At 34.2% G+C, this 19443-nt stretch overlaps 2 protein-coding genes across 3 annotated transcripts; both read left to right on the top strand.

The window, feature by feature from the left end:
• LOC100375114 (salivary C-type lectin 1-like) lies at positions 1-3985 on the top strand. The gene is made up of 6 exons (XM_002730981.3): positions 1-128; positions 594-677; positions 1764-1779; positions 2157-2520; positions 3309-3394; positions 3744-3985. Exons 2-6 carry the CDS (start codon positions 603-605, stop codon positions 3770-3772), a joined length of 570 nt encoding a protein of 189 aa, XP_002731027.1. The 5' UTR covers positions 1-128; positions 594-602; the 3' UTR covers positions 3773-3985.
• Positions 3986-8097: 4112 nt separating this feature from the next.
• Positions 8098-16713, top strand: LOC100375258 (salivary C-type lectin 2-like). 2 transcript variants are annotated; one of them, XM_002730983.3, is made up of 6 exons: positions 8098-8288; positions 12617-12712; positions 13826-13841; positions 14076-14439; positions 14734-14828; positions 16529-16713. In XM_002730983.3, the coding sequence occupies exons 2-6, from the start codon at positions 12644-12646 to the stop codon at positions 16540-16542; spliced, it is 558 nt and encodes a 185-aa protein (XP_002731029.1). In that variant the 5' UTR covers positions 8098-8288; positions 12617-12643; the 3' UTR covers positions 16543-16713. The 2 variants fall into 2 exon arrangements, with proteins under 2 accessions (XP_002731029.1, XP_085364392.1); XM_085508266.1 differs by lacking the exon at positions 8098-8288 and adding an exon at positions 9998-10095.
• Positions 16714-19443: the final 2730 nt, after the last annotated feature.

Genomic DNA, 19443 nt, shown 5'->3' with positions numbered 1-19443 from the left:
CACAAGTTTCGACGTGGAAACGCCAACGTGGCAGCGAGTAACCCTTTATAATGTGACCAACTTGACGTAAGAAGTATCAGATCTGTTGGATGAACGAGCAATAGCACTATTCCGGACATCTCTGAACGGTGAGTTACACGTCTTTTGTCATTTGTTAGTTCCGTGTGAGTACGTGTTTTGAAAATATTTTATTTATCATCATCGTGATTTCAGTTCACATGTTCATTAATTTTTTTAATACGGGTTCTTTTTTCAATTTCGCAACAATTGTAGAGTCACCTGACAGAGTATTCTTAATTTTTCGGTGAAGAGATTTCACCAAATCGCGGAATTTCACTCAGAAAAAATGGTTTATATTTACCTTAATATCGTTATAACTTGTGATACTATATTCAATAAAAATTTCCATCTAGTGTAACATTTTATTTATTTACTGATTTGAAATCTAATATCAAATTAGAAATATGCAATTAATCAAAATTAATCCACAGTGAGCATATATAGCTGGGAATGTTTATATATTTCTAAAAAATAAGTAAATATAAAATTAGTTACAGAATTAAGATTTTTAATATGTTTTTATTTACTCGCAGATTGACGTAATGAATTTCGCCCTTTCCGCACTAGCCTTGGCTGTCCTATGGACACTGGCTTATGGCAGAACAGAGTTAGCGAACGTAAGTAACATCTTAGAATCTTTTCACGAATGTAAGTGTCATGAAATCATTTTAAACGACCAAGTATAAAATACAAGCGGTACATTGAATCGTAATAACCCAAAACAACTTTCTGATGATGAACGAAATAACCTATTTTAATTTGAAACGTAATTAATATTTACTCAATCTACCCAACGGGGTAGCATGCGTGAAAACATTTAGATTAAAAATGTAAGAATTGCTCCAACACACGATAATCAATGAAGAATCTACTGAAACCGATTTATCATTTATTTGTGATATAGTTAGAAAAAAAGTTCTGAATAAACCGTCACCTGCGCATGCGTCAGATGGCCATGTCGTTGTTTACAATTAAGCGTCTACCCACGAGCCTTTGCGTTTTTAGCATGCATTGTTATCGTCGCTTGGAACTCATAAATTAAAAAAACCATAATTTATTCATTTTGCAATAGATTGTACTTCAAGGCAATATAAGGATATAGACCTAAAAAAAGTTGGGAGTCACCAGCCTTTTTTTCGAGAAATTGATGGTTGTATTTCAGTGAAAAGCCGCCATTTTGACACTATTATAATACTTTTACCACAAGTTCATATGGCAGAGATATTATGCAATATCTCACAATCTAGCCTGGTGACATTAATGTTAATGATCAAGTACCTTTTGTTGTTCTGATTTTTTTTAAATCCGGGTTTTAAAAAGTGTCAAAAAATGACATTTTTCTTTACCATTGTGTTCTATGGAATTGATCTAAAAATAGAACTTTTCAAGAAATATTAGGACACGTTTCTCTAAAATAAAATAAAATAAAATAAAATAATGCTATTTCACTGTACCATGAAACATTAGCTTCATGATTGTACATAATATACTAATGAACATTGTCATGCGATTTATGATCAATTTTGTCAAAAATTATGACTAGGCTTCTACCTTAAACACTATTCTTCTTACATCGCTTACAATATTACACATTCAAAACGAATATTATTTGTGAAAATTGAACAGCTGATTCACCAAGTCCTAGAGATAATACAGATATTAAATATTACTATTATATTACACTTTTTCCATTTGTTTTACAGATGATGGACGAAACTGGTAAGTTTATATGTTTAAATATTCGCACAGTTTTCTTTGTTATTTTTACTAAAGAATATGCATTGTTACTTGTGCATTTCAAAAAATAGCCCATTGAACTTAAACATTAATTTCCGATCTTCACAGAGGAGCATACTGGACCGCTTATAGTTTACAACATCAGTGTTCAGTATTCAACATCTGTTGTTGAAAAACTACTTAAAACCAACAGTTTCCCTGGTGTAAAACAAGGAACATTTTTCCAAGATATATTTTACCACTAAGGGATAAACCATTTGCAATCTCTAAGTATGCAATTAACCAATTGTCTCCAGCTCCCTACTCAAACATCAAACATGTCACCGCTAACTTACATCATCTCTTGTTCACATTCACAGAAGTGTGTGATCCGAAAACAGGCATCGTTTACAAGTTCTTCCCTCAGTTTAGAAACAGATGGGATCTCGCTAGGGATAAGTGCCAAGACGATGGCGGAAAGCTGGCCACCATAAACTACCAAGGACTGCATAGACGAATTAAGAGACATATCAATGCCTACCCTGACACTTTGACGCCCCAGGGCTTGGGATACTGGTTTGGATTGAACGACAGAATTGAAGAGGGTGTATACAAATTCGTGGACAACGAAGACTTTGTCTACACGGAAGGCTGGTACTCCGAGGCTCTTGGGGGAGTTATGGTCTCACAGCCCAATAACAATGTCGACGAAGATTGCCATGGACAGGACTGTGGTCAGTTATGGTGAGTTCACGTGGGTGTACATATAATTACAGATACATTAAACAATTACAGTGCAAGATATTCTGTGCATTTGACATAACATCGAGAACACGAACTTACGAGAGATGCGTTAGGGTGATTTTCTAGAATCAGAAACAGTAGCGCCCATACAAATTAATATTGTCAATGTTGAGGGAAATTACACCCTATTGTTCAATTATGATGAGTGTTTAGCATTTAAAAGGCGGTGGCCGTCGTTATTTTGTTCTTCAATGTGAAGGTACAAATCCATTTGTACGTTTTCGTGTTTATGCAGTAAAGTAAATTTCCAAGTAAATTTATTGTTCATACAAGAGTTGTTGAACACACTGACACAGTTTGGAATTTCATTCAGCTTCTTTCAGCTATAATTCAAGACAAATAATATAAAAAAAATGTAGCGATTTTGTATATAATATTCTTGTGTTATCGGTTAATATGATATTATCGTCGGTTTGTATATGGAATACATTTCTTTATAAATTATTTTAAATATATTTCTGTGTTTTCTAGTCAAAATCAGCTGTTTTCTTTCACAATATCGTAGTATTGACGTGTAGTAGATTAGAGACCATCTTCTTATCGCAACATGATAATACGTTAACACGGCATCAATCCAGTCAACTCACATTGATCATAAACATCAACATGCCGATAAAGGTGTCGTCACGATTAGTCAGTGGTTATATATATATAAAGTCAATTATTGATCACAAACGTTACGCCCATTAGACAGTACTCTCATCACTAATTCATTTCACATATTTCAGGCGACGTCCCAAATCAGGTCCAGCATATGACTTTGATGATGCTTACTGTCTGGAGCTTAAATCGTTCATATGTGAATATCCAGCAGGTATGTTAATTGTGAATAAAATATATAAAAAAATAAAACATCCATTGAATGTTCGGAAATAAAAACACAGACAACATGCATAACTCCCGGAGCTATGATTGTTGAAGAATTGAAACAACTTTCGGACGATATATCATGGAGTGTTATTATACATGATGCCGTAAGAATTGACTGCACCGGTCTGTAACAAGCTTTAGAAATAAATAAAAAAAACAGCTGATGGAAAAACTAAACACCTGAATTCATTTGACACGAAACGAACATGGCTTGATATTTTCTAAACAAGGGACAAAAAAGTCACCAATCTTTTCAAAGGCATTGCTAATATCATGGTTTTCTTTCATTACAGGCACTGGCGGATGTGTTATTGAAGCTTAGAATGCATAATGCAGAACTCTAAAGTGGAAATATTTTTGCTTCAGCATCAGCACGAAACAACTGAACGACGCAACGAAAATAATTAATGAGACGAACTTCTCCTCCAATCAGAAATATGTTACAAATAAAAATGTATAGGTATTCAGTAATTTAGTTATGTGTATTTATTGTTCATAGTACGGTAAACCAATAATAAACCAATAACTCACCAAATATGACGTTTATTTTAAATATAATATATTTTTTTCTTACTGTTTCCCCTCTCCTTTAAAAAGTGTTTTAAAATTGTTCGCAACACCGTGTCTACTTTTACTCTGGTCTATTGGAAGAAGACGATACTGTCTGAGGACGAAATCAATTCTCGTGGCTTTCTCGCTTTCAACGAGATCTCGGCGGCCATTTTTGCCTGAAGCCCATTCTTCCATGATGTTTGGTCTGATCGTGATGAGTATACTCATCAGTAAATTAGTTTGGTTTTTAAATCGAACATTGGCAGGGCATACAATTCTTGAATCACCTATACTTTTGAATTAATATGCTTGATGCATCATGTCGACGTACCGATTGCCTTATGTCTGTCGCCAATATTAATTAAATTAAAAGTAACAAGGTAAAGTGTTTACCTTAATAGTTCTAAATGGATTCACATCCGACTAACTTTATATTTGTTACGAGACAGCGTAGCAACTAATTTGTCCACTGCAGTCAAAATGACCCTAACCTAAAATTATTCGTGATTGTTTCCCCCTGAAATTGGCCTGATCGCAGTTATTTGTTTGAATAAATTACAAAATTTATACATTATCGACTCGTCTCTGTCTTTTAATGTGTATTAACAGCAATCCGAGGCTATTGTAATATTTCGGCATTTAGTGACGAGATCAGCTCATGGGTATCGTCCCATGTAGTATTTTTGCAAACCATGTTGCAAACTCGTCATCCTTTTCCAAAAAAATATTACTTTCCGAAAAAAAGTTAACACCGCAAATATCATGAGTCGCTTTCAAAAGGTATCCTACTAGATTGAACATTATACTGTTATTATCTTGTATACAGCTAAGTTACAGTAGAAATGTCCAATATAAGTTCTACCGATGGTCTTCCGACAATAGATTTGACTTTGTACGAACTTTGTACTGCAAACTGGTTGTTACGGAAGAGGCGACATTGCTGATAATCTGGGATATTCGTCCACGTGTCCCAGTGTTGATAGAACCATCACAGTATCACCGAATCCGGTTTGTTTATTCAAGCTCTCCGGCAATTACATTTGGATAAAAAGACAAAAAGAAGATAAACATGAGTAAAAAGTACATGTATACAAAATAGTATGTGATTGCGCAAGACAACAACGATCTAATTGGATTAAAACTTGTATGTCAAAAAAAATGTATGTCTAGAAAATAATTGTTTTTTCACAACAGATGAATTAATATTGATCCATTATTTCTTTATTAAATTTTCTTGACATACTGATTTATTTTAATAATTATTCAAAATAATTATGTCGGCCATAAATCAAATAGCGAGCTTGCGTCTTCAATAACTGCCAGTAAGCTGACGGTAACGTAGCATCTATATTCCGTTCATCGTAATCGATTTTAGCTACATTTAGCGAAATTACAGATTAGCTGAATTAGCTAATAACGTGGCCCGTGTTTTATTAATTATCAAACGAATAAGTGTATCCTTCAATGTGACGTAATACAGAACAGATGGAAAATACTTATTACACAAAAGTGTCATGGACTTCGAAAGTGTCCCTTTAGCATTGCCGTCAGTTCTAGTCCTGGCTCACTAAATCGCCACATCTGATACACACTGAGCATAACCCCATATCTTACTGTATATCAACACAGACGGCCAATAGTTCCAAACTTCTGAACTTCCGAGTTCATCTACGGATTAGCGCGAATAGTTCATGTTGGCAAGCACATGTGTTTGTTACTATTCAGTTACTTAACAAAATCGGTTGAAATTCCAAAAAAATAAATCCTAGAAAATATCACGTATATTCGAATGTGGCGTATCTCAGTATTATTTCCACTTTCAACACTCAGCTGTTCAACTTTTTTAGCAATACATGTTATAAATATATACTAGTAATCCCACGAGATTGACGTCAGTATGAGTAATTACTGCAGGAATATGTATGGCGAGGATTGATGCAATTCTGGCGATAATCACGAGTGTCTGCTGACGTCAAACTAAAACACAAATGGAAGAATTATATGTATTCATCCACCATCAAAGTCAAGAGATTGCAAGTAATTTTGATTGATCAATTGCAAAGGAGTTATCATCTCTTTCAAATTAGAAAACTAGGTAAATACTTGGTAATTCATGTAAATGCACAACTGATAATGTGACTCGATATGATTATGCAAACTATGATGGAGGTAGATTTAGATATTAAGGATTTTATTTGTAGACAAAATAATAAAATATCATCTTCAGTTCTTGTCCAGTGCATTCAACATTGTTATGTTAATTCGCGCACTGAATTAAATCACCTGCCAGTCTTGTTTAGTGTATCGTTTAATTTTGGTTTTATTGGCAATGCAGCCAAGGGCAACATCCAAACCCTTTTAACCAAATTCTACAAATAATGCACAGCTATATACAACGAATTTCCCCTCGCACAGAAATGACATATGATTAACGTGTCCCACTTTACCAAAACGCGTGGTTTGATTCCGAGTGTAGAAAGTTTAAAAAATACAATTACAATTACAAATACAAAATTTTGATTGAGTAACGCGTCACAGAATGCAGATACGGGCATGAAAAACATGAAAGTCTGGCGATTCCAAAAATATCTTTTTGTAGTCATTTAGTCACAATTAGAAGTATGCAAATATAAGTCTCGCTATCTTAAAGATGGATCAAAATGTACGTGTGTAGAAAACTTGAACAACTTGCTGTGCATACGTGATTGCGGAATGTGTGAGTGAATTAACAAACATAACAGGGAGACCTTTCTTATTACAAAAGCACCATTTACATCAATGGTTGTGACAATAATCTGACTTTATTTGAGTATTCTCATATCACATACACAACTTTTATTGTGCGCAGTAAAATGTATCCGTGCTTGTATATAACATTAAGATAAACGTAAAGAATAACATTCGGAATATGGGTGTCTAGTTGTGAGTTGGGCTGTTAATTCTGCGTGTTTTAATATACAAGATGGAGTGAGATGAGGATGAATAATTTTCGCTCATGTATTTGTTCTTTATATGAATGATTTGCATAACCAGCTCGAACAGATGTAGTGTTTTGAAAAGTGGACGTTTAGCGCAACTAAAGTAAACTTTGAAACTTTATTCCAGCATTTTGCATTTTTGTTGTTGTTCCAGACTTAGCTACAATATTCTATTTTTTATCATATGATATTGTTCAAGATTTTTTTTAATATTCTCAGAAAATATGAATTACATCACTATCTCACTGACTGTATTGTTAATACGTTTTCGTGTAAATCAGAATAAAAACATAATCTGATCAGTATGTTGATCTGTTGTTAAATTTAAATTAAACACAGATCACTGTGTTGTGTTAAGTATATACTATGCAAATATTACATAATCATACATGTCCCAGGCCTTTATAAAAGAAGAAAAGTTCACTAGTGTTTTTTCATGTCACCAATATTCCGATTTTTAAAATAATAAATAAATGGGTACATGGCAAAGATTAATGCCAATGGCATATTAAATTGGCGGATACTAATAATATTGAAAGTGATGTCCTTCAAATATGTTAAAAAAAACATTGATTTCAATAAAGGCTAGAACGTTATGGAAGCATTGTTTAAACATATCAAAGATCACACTTGTCATCAACTTGTGACTTGTGTACTCATTTCATTCTGATAAGGGCATGTGATTTTGGGGTCTGGCCATAAGATACTTATTGTATGCAACTTTCTGTAAAACTTTGTATTTTGGCTAATTTGATTGGATTAATATGTTCAATCTGAGAATTAGTAATATTACACGGAACTGTAGTATGCTTGTAAATGATTGTCAGTCTTTTGTTTTGTGGTCTTACACTTGTAAATCTCTTTAATGACTATGGATATGGATACCGTATGCTGTTAATTCCACATTACCAATTTACAATTCGCACAGTTCAATTGATCAATATCATCAAAACATATGTTCAGACAAAAGAACGTGCTATATAACAGATACAAGTCCAAATATATGTGCTAATTAGATATGCGTCCAGGTGACAGTGAAAATATGGCAACGACGATATTATTATTCTGAGTAGTTCATCAATAATATATATATTTTACAAAGTGGTAGTTATCAATTAACATACAAACCCATAGTTCTGCTCGTGTACCGTTGATTGAATCCGCAATATGGCGTTCATTTTTAAACAGATTCTCTGATTAATACATTTGCAGTGGGTATGCTAACACACTGTTTGTCTGCAAGGAACATCCATACAAGTCAATTGAACCACTGACATTTTTCGAGTCCATATCATCGTACTGTTATAGGTAAGGCAGAGTAATACCAAATTCATATTTGAGATTAGCGACAGGGATTTTTTTATGATTTATATGTATGTATGTATAGTGCCATTGATTTATAAGGTACGGGTATGCTACTGGTGTTATATGCGATGGAGATCTCACGGGAATTGAAGAAAAGTTACATGAATTGAGAGATCGTACGAGAAGCACACATTTCTAGAAATACTACAGCCAGTATGTGTAAAAAAGCTGCTGCGTGTCCTTCTCGGACTGGTTTGATAGTGTCCTGGCATATTTAGGAAACACGGGAAAGTACATTTTGCTTTTTTGAAAATAGTGATAACCTCGCTCATTTTTGTTTACGCAATCGAAACCCTTCAAGCAGCCATTGCGCTCTGTGATGGTTAGAAATATGGTCGATTGACGCGCACGCAAGATTATGAAAATTTCATACCCTTATTTATAAATACTTTGTACTCGCGCATATATAAGGGGTATGTCAGATTAACACATTTTGTATATTATTGTTTCTGTATGTGTATGCATATTATTTGATTCCCCGGTTATTTTATTTAACATACTTACCATTGTTCTAGTCTTTGAGTAATTAATATACTTTGAAAATCGCAATGAGCAATGAATCATAATAATACTAATAATGAACGAGAGTGTATTGTTCGTTTCCAATATGGCGGAATTCTATAATGATTGTATAACATCATACTGATATGCATGTAGTATGTAACGTGGATTATTGTTTCCTAAAGTTGGCTTAACGTGTGGGCGACATACTATACGGAAAGTTGATATACTCGTGATATTATATTTTATTATATCTCAACATCAATGGGCCGCAATGGATTGTAGGTAACCGATAAATGCCGAATGACTACCGACAAGCGCCGAGATTACACGACGCCAGCGAGTTATGTAGTATTACTACTAAATGATGCAAGTGTATTCACAGAACCAGAGCGTTAAATACTGCTAGTATGGATTGCACATGAATAAAACTCAAATGAAATTTGTTAAGATTAATGTTTTTCTTGAATTGCTAATTCCGAGGTAATTGTTGATGTATATATATCATCTGGAAGAATGCGAGTTCGACAACTGTGATCGGCTACCCACTAAGTAGTAAAGAAAAGAAAAGTTTGTCCACAAGCTCCCGACAATCGAAGGTGGTAAAATGGCATCTGGTCAGAAATGACGTAAGCCTGTCGACCCCGCGTGCTGCTCCAGTGACAGTATCCTTGTCACGTCGACACAAGGGTTTACAGAAGATAATATTTGGTAATCGTAGTCTTAAGTAACTAATGAATATTAAAATAGCTAGACGTTTACAGATGCGTAGTTTGATAACCTTCTCTTCTTACAGGCATGAGTAAAACAAATGTATGTATCGGAAAGCTACTAATACCGTTTGGACAATGTGTTTTACATTCTTTGTAAATATCGCATTGCACCTTGTCAAACACGACGCCTCGAAGCGACAACCGCCCTTTGAAATTCGTGGCTGAACTCTCGTGCTGTGAGACCGTTCTAAAACCTACGTAAACTATTTAAAAATACATCCCATGTAACGTGTTAAAACAATCGTTGTCCCAATTGAACATGTTCCACCATATGGAAGTGTTCTACATATTAATTTTGTAAAAAGAACAACTAATCCGTTCTTTACAATATTAACAATACACAAGCCATACCCAAGCTTATAATCTTATCAAAGACCAGCGACCGTCTGCTGGTATCAAACACGTCGCACTGAATTGACGTGGTATTTGTTAACGGTCAGGAATCAGTAAACTTATCGAAACGGTCGTTCATAATTGTGAGTATGTTTATTTCAAATTTATTTATATTCCAACGTCTCAAGAAAATACACATATAATATGCGACTAGATTGAGTTCAATAGTTTGAAAATTTAAACATTTTAACTTAGTTTTGACTGTAAAAGAACAAGACCAAGGCTAACTGCATACGCGTATGGAAACACTTTTCTTCGGTCACATGACCATATGTCTGTTGGTTGATTTTAGTGTATCACTGCAGACTGAGTACACAGGAACTGAGTTTCCAATATAACGCTCTCGATGGCTGCTATTATTCAACAACTTACACATATTATCGGTTTCGAATCGGTATTTCGAAGCTGGACATTGTTTGTACTCAAATTGCAGAGATACGTGTCATATACGCCGATGACGCCAATAAATATTTTGTTGCGCGTCACAGTCTGTTTCCTGGTTGGTTCTTTCTTCATGGGCTGTGGCTACATGACACCAGGGTGCGTTCACATATTCCATGCTTGGCTTGAATCTACGGACAGGATCAGTTGTTCATCTGCCAGTTTTGACAATAGTATTGCCGTACAGGTCTTCTACATGAACTTGACGCCATGTTTCCCGCTGTTCCCACATGCGTCGCGTTACGTCACGAGTGCATGTATCAATCTGGTGCAACTGAACGCGGTATCTGGTCTGACTTCCATGACCATATGTCCACAAGCTATATAATAGCAGCACAACGTTTATCTGAAGAAGAAATTGAAAGTTCCACGTCTTCGTCTTTATTTTCAGCTAGTCTGTCTAATAATTGAGTTATTTGAGGAAAAATGAATACTATAATGAAATATGTTGTTAATTTGTACAATGGAGGGAATGGTTTACTTCTAGTGTCTCCTTGAGCTATTCTATGGAACTGTTATATGTATTTCCAATATAGCTCATCCAATGTATGAAAGATAATCGGTGTATTTGCCAGCAACGCTGCAAGTGAATATTAGACTACATAAGTCCGGTTATAAATCATTAGTAAATCATCATGTGGTACTTTCTCATATATAGCATTACGTTTTCCGTGACTTGTGTCCCGTGAAATTACAAAGCTATGCAGTCAATCAAGTTTCCTTTTCATTTATTCATTCATTATACAATGTTGAGTTTAACCACGTATAATTACCATTTGTGTAAACTAATTTTTAAAAGTTTTCTAAATGCAATGTTTTATTTTGTCGAACAAACTATTCTCTACCATGGTTAAAATCTTGCCTGTATGTAAGAAATGTCAACGTATTTGCATTCAGTGTGTATTGCATGACACATGGATAGAATAAAGCTTATTGTTGTGCATATACATAAATAGTCTCTGAATACATATTAAGTTTTGTCATGAGTCAATGTTTCTTTTTCAAAACAAGCTTCAAAACTTTGTTCAAAATACAGAGAAAAATTGTAACTTCCTCGGTATTAATAACCTCAGGAACTCAGAGCATGGTTCAATATATGGTCTCAATGTGTTTAAGCCGAACATGTGACAAATACCTTTACTCATGTAAAAATGCGTGTATAGTATTTCTGTCACAAATACATCAAAACAAATGTTTTCAACTTTATATTTTATTTAATCAGAACCGGACTCATGTATGCCACGATCACATGTACAGATGTGGTTATTGTCAATACCCCAATCTTCATTTATTGGCTTCATGTCCAGTGGTCTATATATCTTTCTCTCGCTCATGTCGTCATGTATTGTTTTCTAGTTTCAAACAAGTTTTCAACGTAGGACAAATGACTGAACTTTATTTTAAGGAAGTGTCAAATGGCCCATAATATTTAAAACTACTTCGATATTTACACATATAATTTACATATGTTGTCGTGTTTATTATACAACATATGTATCGTGGTAAATAAAATGTCCTGTGTGTAAGTTGTATCAACAAATACCACACTGGCTCAATGTGACAATATTTAGGTTGAGCACACACGATTGTAAAATGAAGATATCGTAATAAATATAAGTAAGGTATACTAGTAAACATTGGCGTTAAAATGCTAGACATAAAATACGGTTTTAATTGAGTTTATACACGATACTTTTATAATTATATTACTACTACCTATATTGCGCTAAGCATGAAATCTTATCAGAAACTTACACTAATCTTTCTCATTTCATTGACGAGACTGTGTCAAATAATCAAATTAAAAAAATAAATATATAACATATATAGCATATACTATTAAGCTTGTTAAATTATAACATCGTGTTGTTACTTATTTACACATATACCATGATGAATCCTATAATTCGGTAATGACATTATTTCCAGTGTCATATATTAAAATACATTCCAAAATATTAGGGTTGTTTGGCTGTAATTGTTTGCAGGCAATATATATATATGTCCAATTTAGATGCCATGTTTCACGGCCAAGCGCATATTTATTGTATTAAGTTATTGTCGCTTATCTAGTACGTATAGTTGTTGACGCTCTAGTAATTTTGTTTCGCTATGAGAATTATAACTATGAAAAGGATATTTTATTTATTTTTTATTTTTCAGCATATATTATATCGCTACTTCACCATAATGAAACTCCAGTGTGTGATAATAGTGGTGTTATTTGTGTCATCGACTTACGGTGTTGATTTAATACAGGTAAGGTTGCTATTCTGCTGGAATTGTTACACGTACTATGTTGACATCATTCAATTCTATGAACACATCTTGGATTGTTTATTTCTCGGTTAACTTTTGGCTCACCCACAACAACTCATCATTTTTCATAGTTTACGTGCAGTTTAATCCCAAAGTCAACTTTGCAGTCCGGTTACATTACAGTAATAGATCGTTTTAGGGTAAAACAAATTCGCAAATGTCAAAACGGCAAAGAATTCTGCGTCTAGACTGGTCCCTCGCTGATGAAAGTATGGGCATATTGCGCCATGTTTTAAAAGACTTCATTGATTACTTGTTATGTATACGGCGGAGTTTAAGATTCTGTTGTTTGTAAGATTATAAATAACCAAGTACCCGAATATATATCATATATGCTACATTAATGAGTTCAATCATGTTCGGGCTTTAGGTCATGATCTCCAGATTGTCACTTGGTTGTTTCTGGAGATTATCTACCTGTGGGGACATGACATTCGATGTTTATTGAATTCTCTGCCAAATTATGTTAACAACATTCTTTATGGCTGATTTAAATATATAAATGAATATTCAAACCATTTAGTTTGTACATATTTTTTTCACCCCTTCTTTTATTTATTATGTAACATTTGATTTATTATTAGACCAGTGTTCAAGTGTAAAAAGCGCAGTCTAATTAAATATGTTATGTAGGCAACATAGAATTAAGTCTATTTGATCCAAAAGTAACAGAGATTTTTTTATTAAATACATACACAATTGCATTTCTACGTCATATCAAAATTATGTTGGAATAGATGTGTCGTTGTAAAGGTTAATTATATTACAAGAAAGATTTGCATTATACTTACGTCATAGTTACCAATATGAGACATTATCGGTCTATCCTCAATGTAAGACAATTTTAACGAGTGTGGTTGGAAGGTGAATGTTTTAGTATACTATAATGGGAGCAGTATAACGAACATATGTTTCAATCAGGCATTATTAATGACAACATCATTGGCTATCGGCAACAAGAACAATTAGAAATGTACACAGCGTGCGATGTTTATGATATGACACGAATATGACGTCAGATATTAAATACTTTTCTTATATATTTAATTTCAGCTATCTGGGGAAAACGGTATGTTAACATGTTTTGAACTACTATTATTGTAATATTAGAAACGATGATGATCTGTCATGTCCATGGATATCATTGACCAGATAGATGTGTTTGTGCGCTTACATGTTACGATCAGCCAGTATGAATATATGACATGGATGTAATATTATTAACAGAGAAATGCTAATAAAGCAAGCAAAATAAAGAAATCTCCAAATAAAAAAATTATGAATGTTGTTCGTTCATCCACAGATGTATGTGACCCCGTGAGCGGTATACGCTATAAGTTCTTCTATGAAAGCAAGAGCACATGGACTGTGGCGGTTGATGACTGTTTCGCCGATGGAGGGCAGCTAGCCACCGTCAACTATTTGGGACTGCACAAAAGGATCAGGAGATACATCAACTCACAGCCGAATATTGTAAACCCGCTAGGGGATGGTTACTGGATTAACGGAAATGACAGAATGGCCGAAGGTTACCACGTCCTACTCGATGGCGCGCCATTGACTTATACCGAGGGTTGGCATTCCGAGGAGGTCGGAGGTGTGAACATTACACAGCCCAACAACAATGTAGCAAGAGACTGTCACGGCCAGGATTGTTTGCAGTTATGGTGAGCTAGTTAAAAATTGTTTCCGTAATAGGAACGCATCTCAATTACTAAACATAAAATGGCGCTACTTCCGTTTCCGGTCAACATACATCAACTAATTGGCTTTCAAGTGTTCAAAACCTTTTGCACCCTGCACAGTCTCAAAGTGAAAAATCAAACAAAACATAACTAAATAGAAATAAACAAATGAAGTAAATACAAGTAAATCTTCCACCAGTTGAAAGCTCTTTGTTCAACAAAACAAAATAAAAAACACCTCGACTTACATTCACATTGGTATTTTTTATTTGACAGGCAAAGACCCAAGAATGTACCTGGAAAACTGCCATCTTGGAATTTAGACGATGAATATTGCTTTGAACTGAAATCATACCTTTGTGAATATCCTGGTATGTATGGCTTAGCGAGCACTTCCGGTCAATGGACGACACTAAACGAGATAACTTCATAAATGTTTTTTTTTTCAAAATAAGCCAATTTTCTAGCAACGGACTGACCATAGTGTCACTCTCATGGTTCAAATCCGTATGTTAGTTTCGTGTCACCTTGACTCAAAATGGTGTGTAACGCCATAATGAGTCCTACTAAACTCCAGTAAGATGCGGGAAATGATCGTAGATATATTACATAGAAATACATGGAATATTTGTTGGATATATTCTCATTTAACACAAACCGGAACAACGATTTGAATTTTTTGAAAATTTAAATTCTCAATATTGATGATTTATATCCTGGTCGGCCTGGTGGTATTTAAAATACGTGGATATATCAATTTGAATTTAAATCCCGAATATTGAGGATTCTGTGATCATGCTCAGAGCGGACTAATCATCTTTTTCAGAACGACCGTCCGGTTTACGGCCGTCTTCGTTCACTAATTAATCAATATATTGTTGACAAGGTATTTCCTCTTTAAAATACAAGCATAGAAGTGACTGTGTAATATTGCTGTATAAAAGACAATGTCTAGATGTTCATTTTCGTTTAGGAGATGCAATATGTGTTTGGATAATCGTAGAACAACTTCACTTAGCATGATCATGGACGGACTGGAACCAAAAAACTGCCATGTACTTTCCGACTGGGGGCGGGGGCAATAGTGCTATACTGGTCTATTGTTTGTCATAACAGAACCCACACAACTATTTATGATTGTTTATTATTAGAACACTAATATTCAAGAACGACTAAACATCACTTGCGTATAACCATCGAGATATAAACACAGAGACCATCATATTAAACGTGGCCTCATGCACGAATAACGAATAAGGTGTTTATATCTTCCCAAAGCTAAATTTGTTATACATGAAACAACCGGAATGTTTATATACATATTTCAATTCAATTTGTTCCAATTCAAAATTTCTTTTCCGTGTCTGCCTGAAGTCAATAGTAATGAAAATGGCATTGACTGACTTTTAAACGGATAGTATAAAGTGCAAATCAATAAATCGAAGAAACACTTCAGTCTAAAAACCAGTAGATTGACAAAGACAATAAAACATATATGTGCGTCACTCACGTCAATTTTATTGAAATTATTTAGAGGGGAATGTATATGAGTTTCTAAATATACCTCACGTGCAAATAGCTCCCGAGATCTCGCTGGGAGCGAGCGTACTGCGAGAATTGTTTTCTCCCGCGAAGAATGTTCCATTATCACCCGTCATCGTGCCCTTTGTTTCAAATAACCTGGTTACTTATATCAGAGGTACGATAAACATCATTACGGGAGTGAAACTATCTTACGACCAAAAGCAGGTCTCGCGAATCTCTATTTTGATGGCTATTTGTAAAAAAGGTCCACTAATAAGGATATCTAAATTTCCTAAAAAAATGGAATTAACGTTCTGTGCCTGACATCACATGCTTTTGTGATTGATGTACGACCATATGACCCACGACGTATGGATATTTCACTAATACTTATTATTCATATCTCACTGTGTCGGTATAAGCAGAATACAGGCTAATGTATAGTAGCAATAAATCATATATTCAAATGGTTTTATTTAAAAATATAACGCGTACAGTGGAGACCAAAGCATATTTACTGACTTTTACGTTTTTTTTGTATTTACAGGGACGGCGTGTTAAAGCGTGAAACCCACCCAAGAATTGACAAGCCGTCGAATGATGAACTGCCTAGCAACGGAAACGCACTATATAATTTCAAATTAGAACCCACCATATCGATACGATTATTTCAATCACTGTAAATTTCAACCTTCAGTATTGTCCAATTAAATCATGCCTTGTTGAAAACAATCCAGTCTGTGTGTTATTCATTTCCGTATTTAATTCTAACTTAGGATAATAATTTAAGCGATAATCACTTGAAAACATCCGTTCGCAGTGTCTATAAACAACCTACACGGAATAAGGCTGAGTGAAGGGTCATCATAAAATGTTTGATGTAGTCGCACCCAAGGTCGGTGCATGTTATTACCATAGTTGATTGCTCGAATAAAGTCAACATTTGTGGCCATCTCAATTCTCCATGGATAATGTTCCGACTCCCATACACTGCGTACAGAGTGTCGAATATTTCATTCCTGGCTTCCATTCACACTTTGGTAGTGAGAAGTAATAGTAGGTAAAGAATACAACAAGGCCTCGTAGTCTAGAGAATCAATTGTGCTCTTTACACCAAAACATATGGGATTAGGACTCCAAAACAAATTTTTATTTACGTTAAAAATAGCGCAAAAACAATAAATAAAAATGAAATGGATCCTTTGTAAAGAATCTAAATACATGCCAAACCCTTTGCAAAAATACCTAAACAATCCGTATATTTATTGTATTTTATTCAAATTGTAGAAACAATACAAGAAAACAATTAAACAGAAAAAATGAAAGAAGTGAAAGCCAGCCAAATAAGAAACCTTGACAATCTTAAAGTCGACATTTTTGGGGAATACGCTGGGTTTTCAATAAATTATTAAACTCGAGTGACAATAACAAGGGTGATACAAATTTGGATCTGAATGAAAAAATAATTGCAGTATTGAGGAGTTGGACAGTCCAATAACAAAACGGGAAATACAAAAAGCAACAAACATGAAAAATAATAAAGCATCCACAGAAGATAAAGTAAGTTTTACCTGAAAGATGCCATTATTAATTTATTTAATACTCTTTATTCGTCGCAATGCTTCACACAATCTTGGACTACTAGTATAGCAGTTCCAATACATAAATTATATTCCAAATTTAACCCATTCAATTATACGGGAATCACCATCTCAATTTGTCTTGGAAAACTATTTATAAGTAAAAATACTAAATAAAAGATTAACAAATTTCCTGTACACTCCCAAATTACCGAATTTTGCTTAAAATTAAACCATCGCACATTGGACAACGTATTTATCTTGAATAAACATCTGTATCAGGACGAACCACAGGAAGTTAAAAATAACAAAATATCAAAACAGAAGTAGAACAAATCAATGTTGTAGAACATTGTTGTAGAATCATTTGTCAAATTATTCACTTTACTCAAAATATCAATTCGCATATCGTCATATTCACAGTACAGAAACAGCCTTATTGAAAGCTCAAAATGATGTGATAGTATCTTTAGACACTCATTGTGATTTAATTTTAGTTTTATTAGAACTGAGTTCTGCCTTTTTATACGAGTGATCGCACCATACTACTAGAACGATCACAGACTAGCTACGGGGTTAAGGGTGTTGCTTTAAATTGGTTTTCATAGTATTTAAAAGGAAGAACATATTGTGTTAGTAATGATGGTGTATCATCGGAACCATGTGAACTGTTGTATGGTGTGCCACAGAGCAATGTATTAGGCCAAATTCCTTTTACTCTCTATTGTTCTCCTTTGGAAGATATCATGAGGAAACATTTGTTGAATTTCATGATGTATGCCGATGATACACAATTATATGCCACGTGTAAAAACGCTGAAATGTCTAGACCTGTGATTGAGACGTGCATTGATGTAATACGGGAATGGATGGTGTCAATCAGGTTGATTTTGAATGACAGGAAAACTGAAGTGATACACAAGATGAATTTATGCATGCTTTGCGGACCTTGCGTTACACAAAAATATAAATATTAAAAATTGGGTTACGGGCAATATGTATAAAACATATGTACAGTAATTTTAATGAATCCAATAACACGCATAAGACGTTCTTGTATTAGAAGATTCTGTTTGACATGACAAAGATAAGCATTGACAGAGACATCTAACAATAATGACAAGTGTGGTAGCCTAATTGTAAAATGTTTTTACGTTTTACGCTCGGTTTTCCCAAATTAAGTTCTCATTCAATGAAACTCCAATACATTTGACGCTACAGACATCTTAAATGTACCCACTGCTGCAAATTGTTCTGCCTTGAACATAAAAATACTATTTCTACCGGTGAGTTTGTTTATATCGCACCACTGAATGATTTCTTCTCAAAATATGAATATATTTTAATCATCAGAAAACAATTAAATAAGAGTAGGGATTCAAGAATATCATTAATGTGAATAATAAAGCAAAATTTATTCAGGATTAAATCGTGGATCACTCTGCACGTGATAGAGAGTTCCAATTGTTTGTATACATACTGCCTGTATCGAATACTTTCGAAAAATAAATAAATACCTCAACATTGTTCTTATTGTCATTATTCATATAATGCATTAAAAACGTAATGACAGTGGAGTTAGATTTTGCAACTATAATGTGTGGTAAAGCCGTGTTGGTGACCGTATAATATATTGAATTTATCGAAACATTGTTCCAACAAATCTACCAATGCTAGGCAATATTGACTTGTTTCCTGAGTTTATTTAAATTACTTGCTTTTGTAAACTGACAGCACATTGGCAATTACTAATGCATATTACGGATAGCCTAATGGGTCATGGGTCATTTCTGGTAATAACAAGTTAAATCTTAGACAGAATGTATATAAATGTACACACTGTGATTGTGACTGTGTGATAGGGCGATTTAGGATTTTAGGA

This window comes from Saccoglossus kowalevskii, chromosome 15, assembly GCF_978046115.1.
Source record: "Saccoglossus kowalevskii chromosome 15, keSacKowa6.1, whole genome shotgun sequence".
NCBI lineage: Eukaryota > Metazoa > Hemichordata > Enteropneusta > Harrimaniidae > Saccoglossus > Saccoglossus kowalevskii.
The sequence above is the reverse complement of the archived record's forward strand: the minus strand, read 5'-3'. Positions and strand labels throughout refer to the sequence as shown.

Coding starts and splice junctions, on each gene's coding strand:
- LOC100375114 (XM_002730981.3), top strand. CDS start 603: ATGAATTTCGCCCTTTCCGCACTAGCCTTGGCTGTCCTATGGACACTG. Junction 2,521..3,308: donor CAGGACTGTGGTCAGTTATG/GTGAGTTCACGT, acceptor CACATATTTCAG/GCGACGTCCCAAATCAGGTC. Junction 3,395..3,743: donor CATATGTGAATATCCAGCAG/GTATGTTAATTG, acceptor CTTTCATTACAG/GCACTGGCGGATGTGTTATT.
- LOC100375258 (XM_002730983.3), top strand. CDS start 12,644: ATGAAACTCCAGTGTGTGATAATAGTGGTGTTATTTGTGTCATCGACT. Junction 14,440..14,733: donor CAGGATTGTTTGCAGTTATG/GTGAGCTAGTTA, acceptor TTTATTTGACAG/GCAAAGACCCAAGAATGTAC.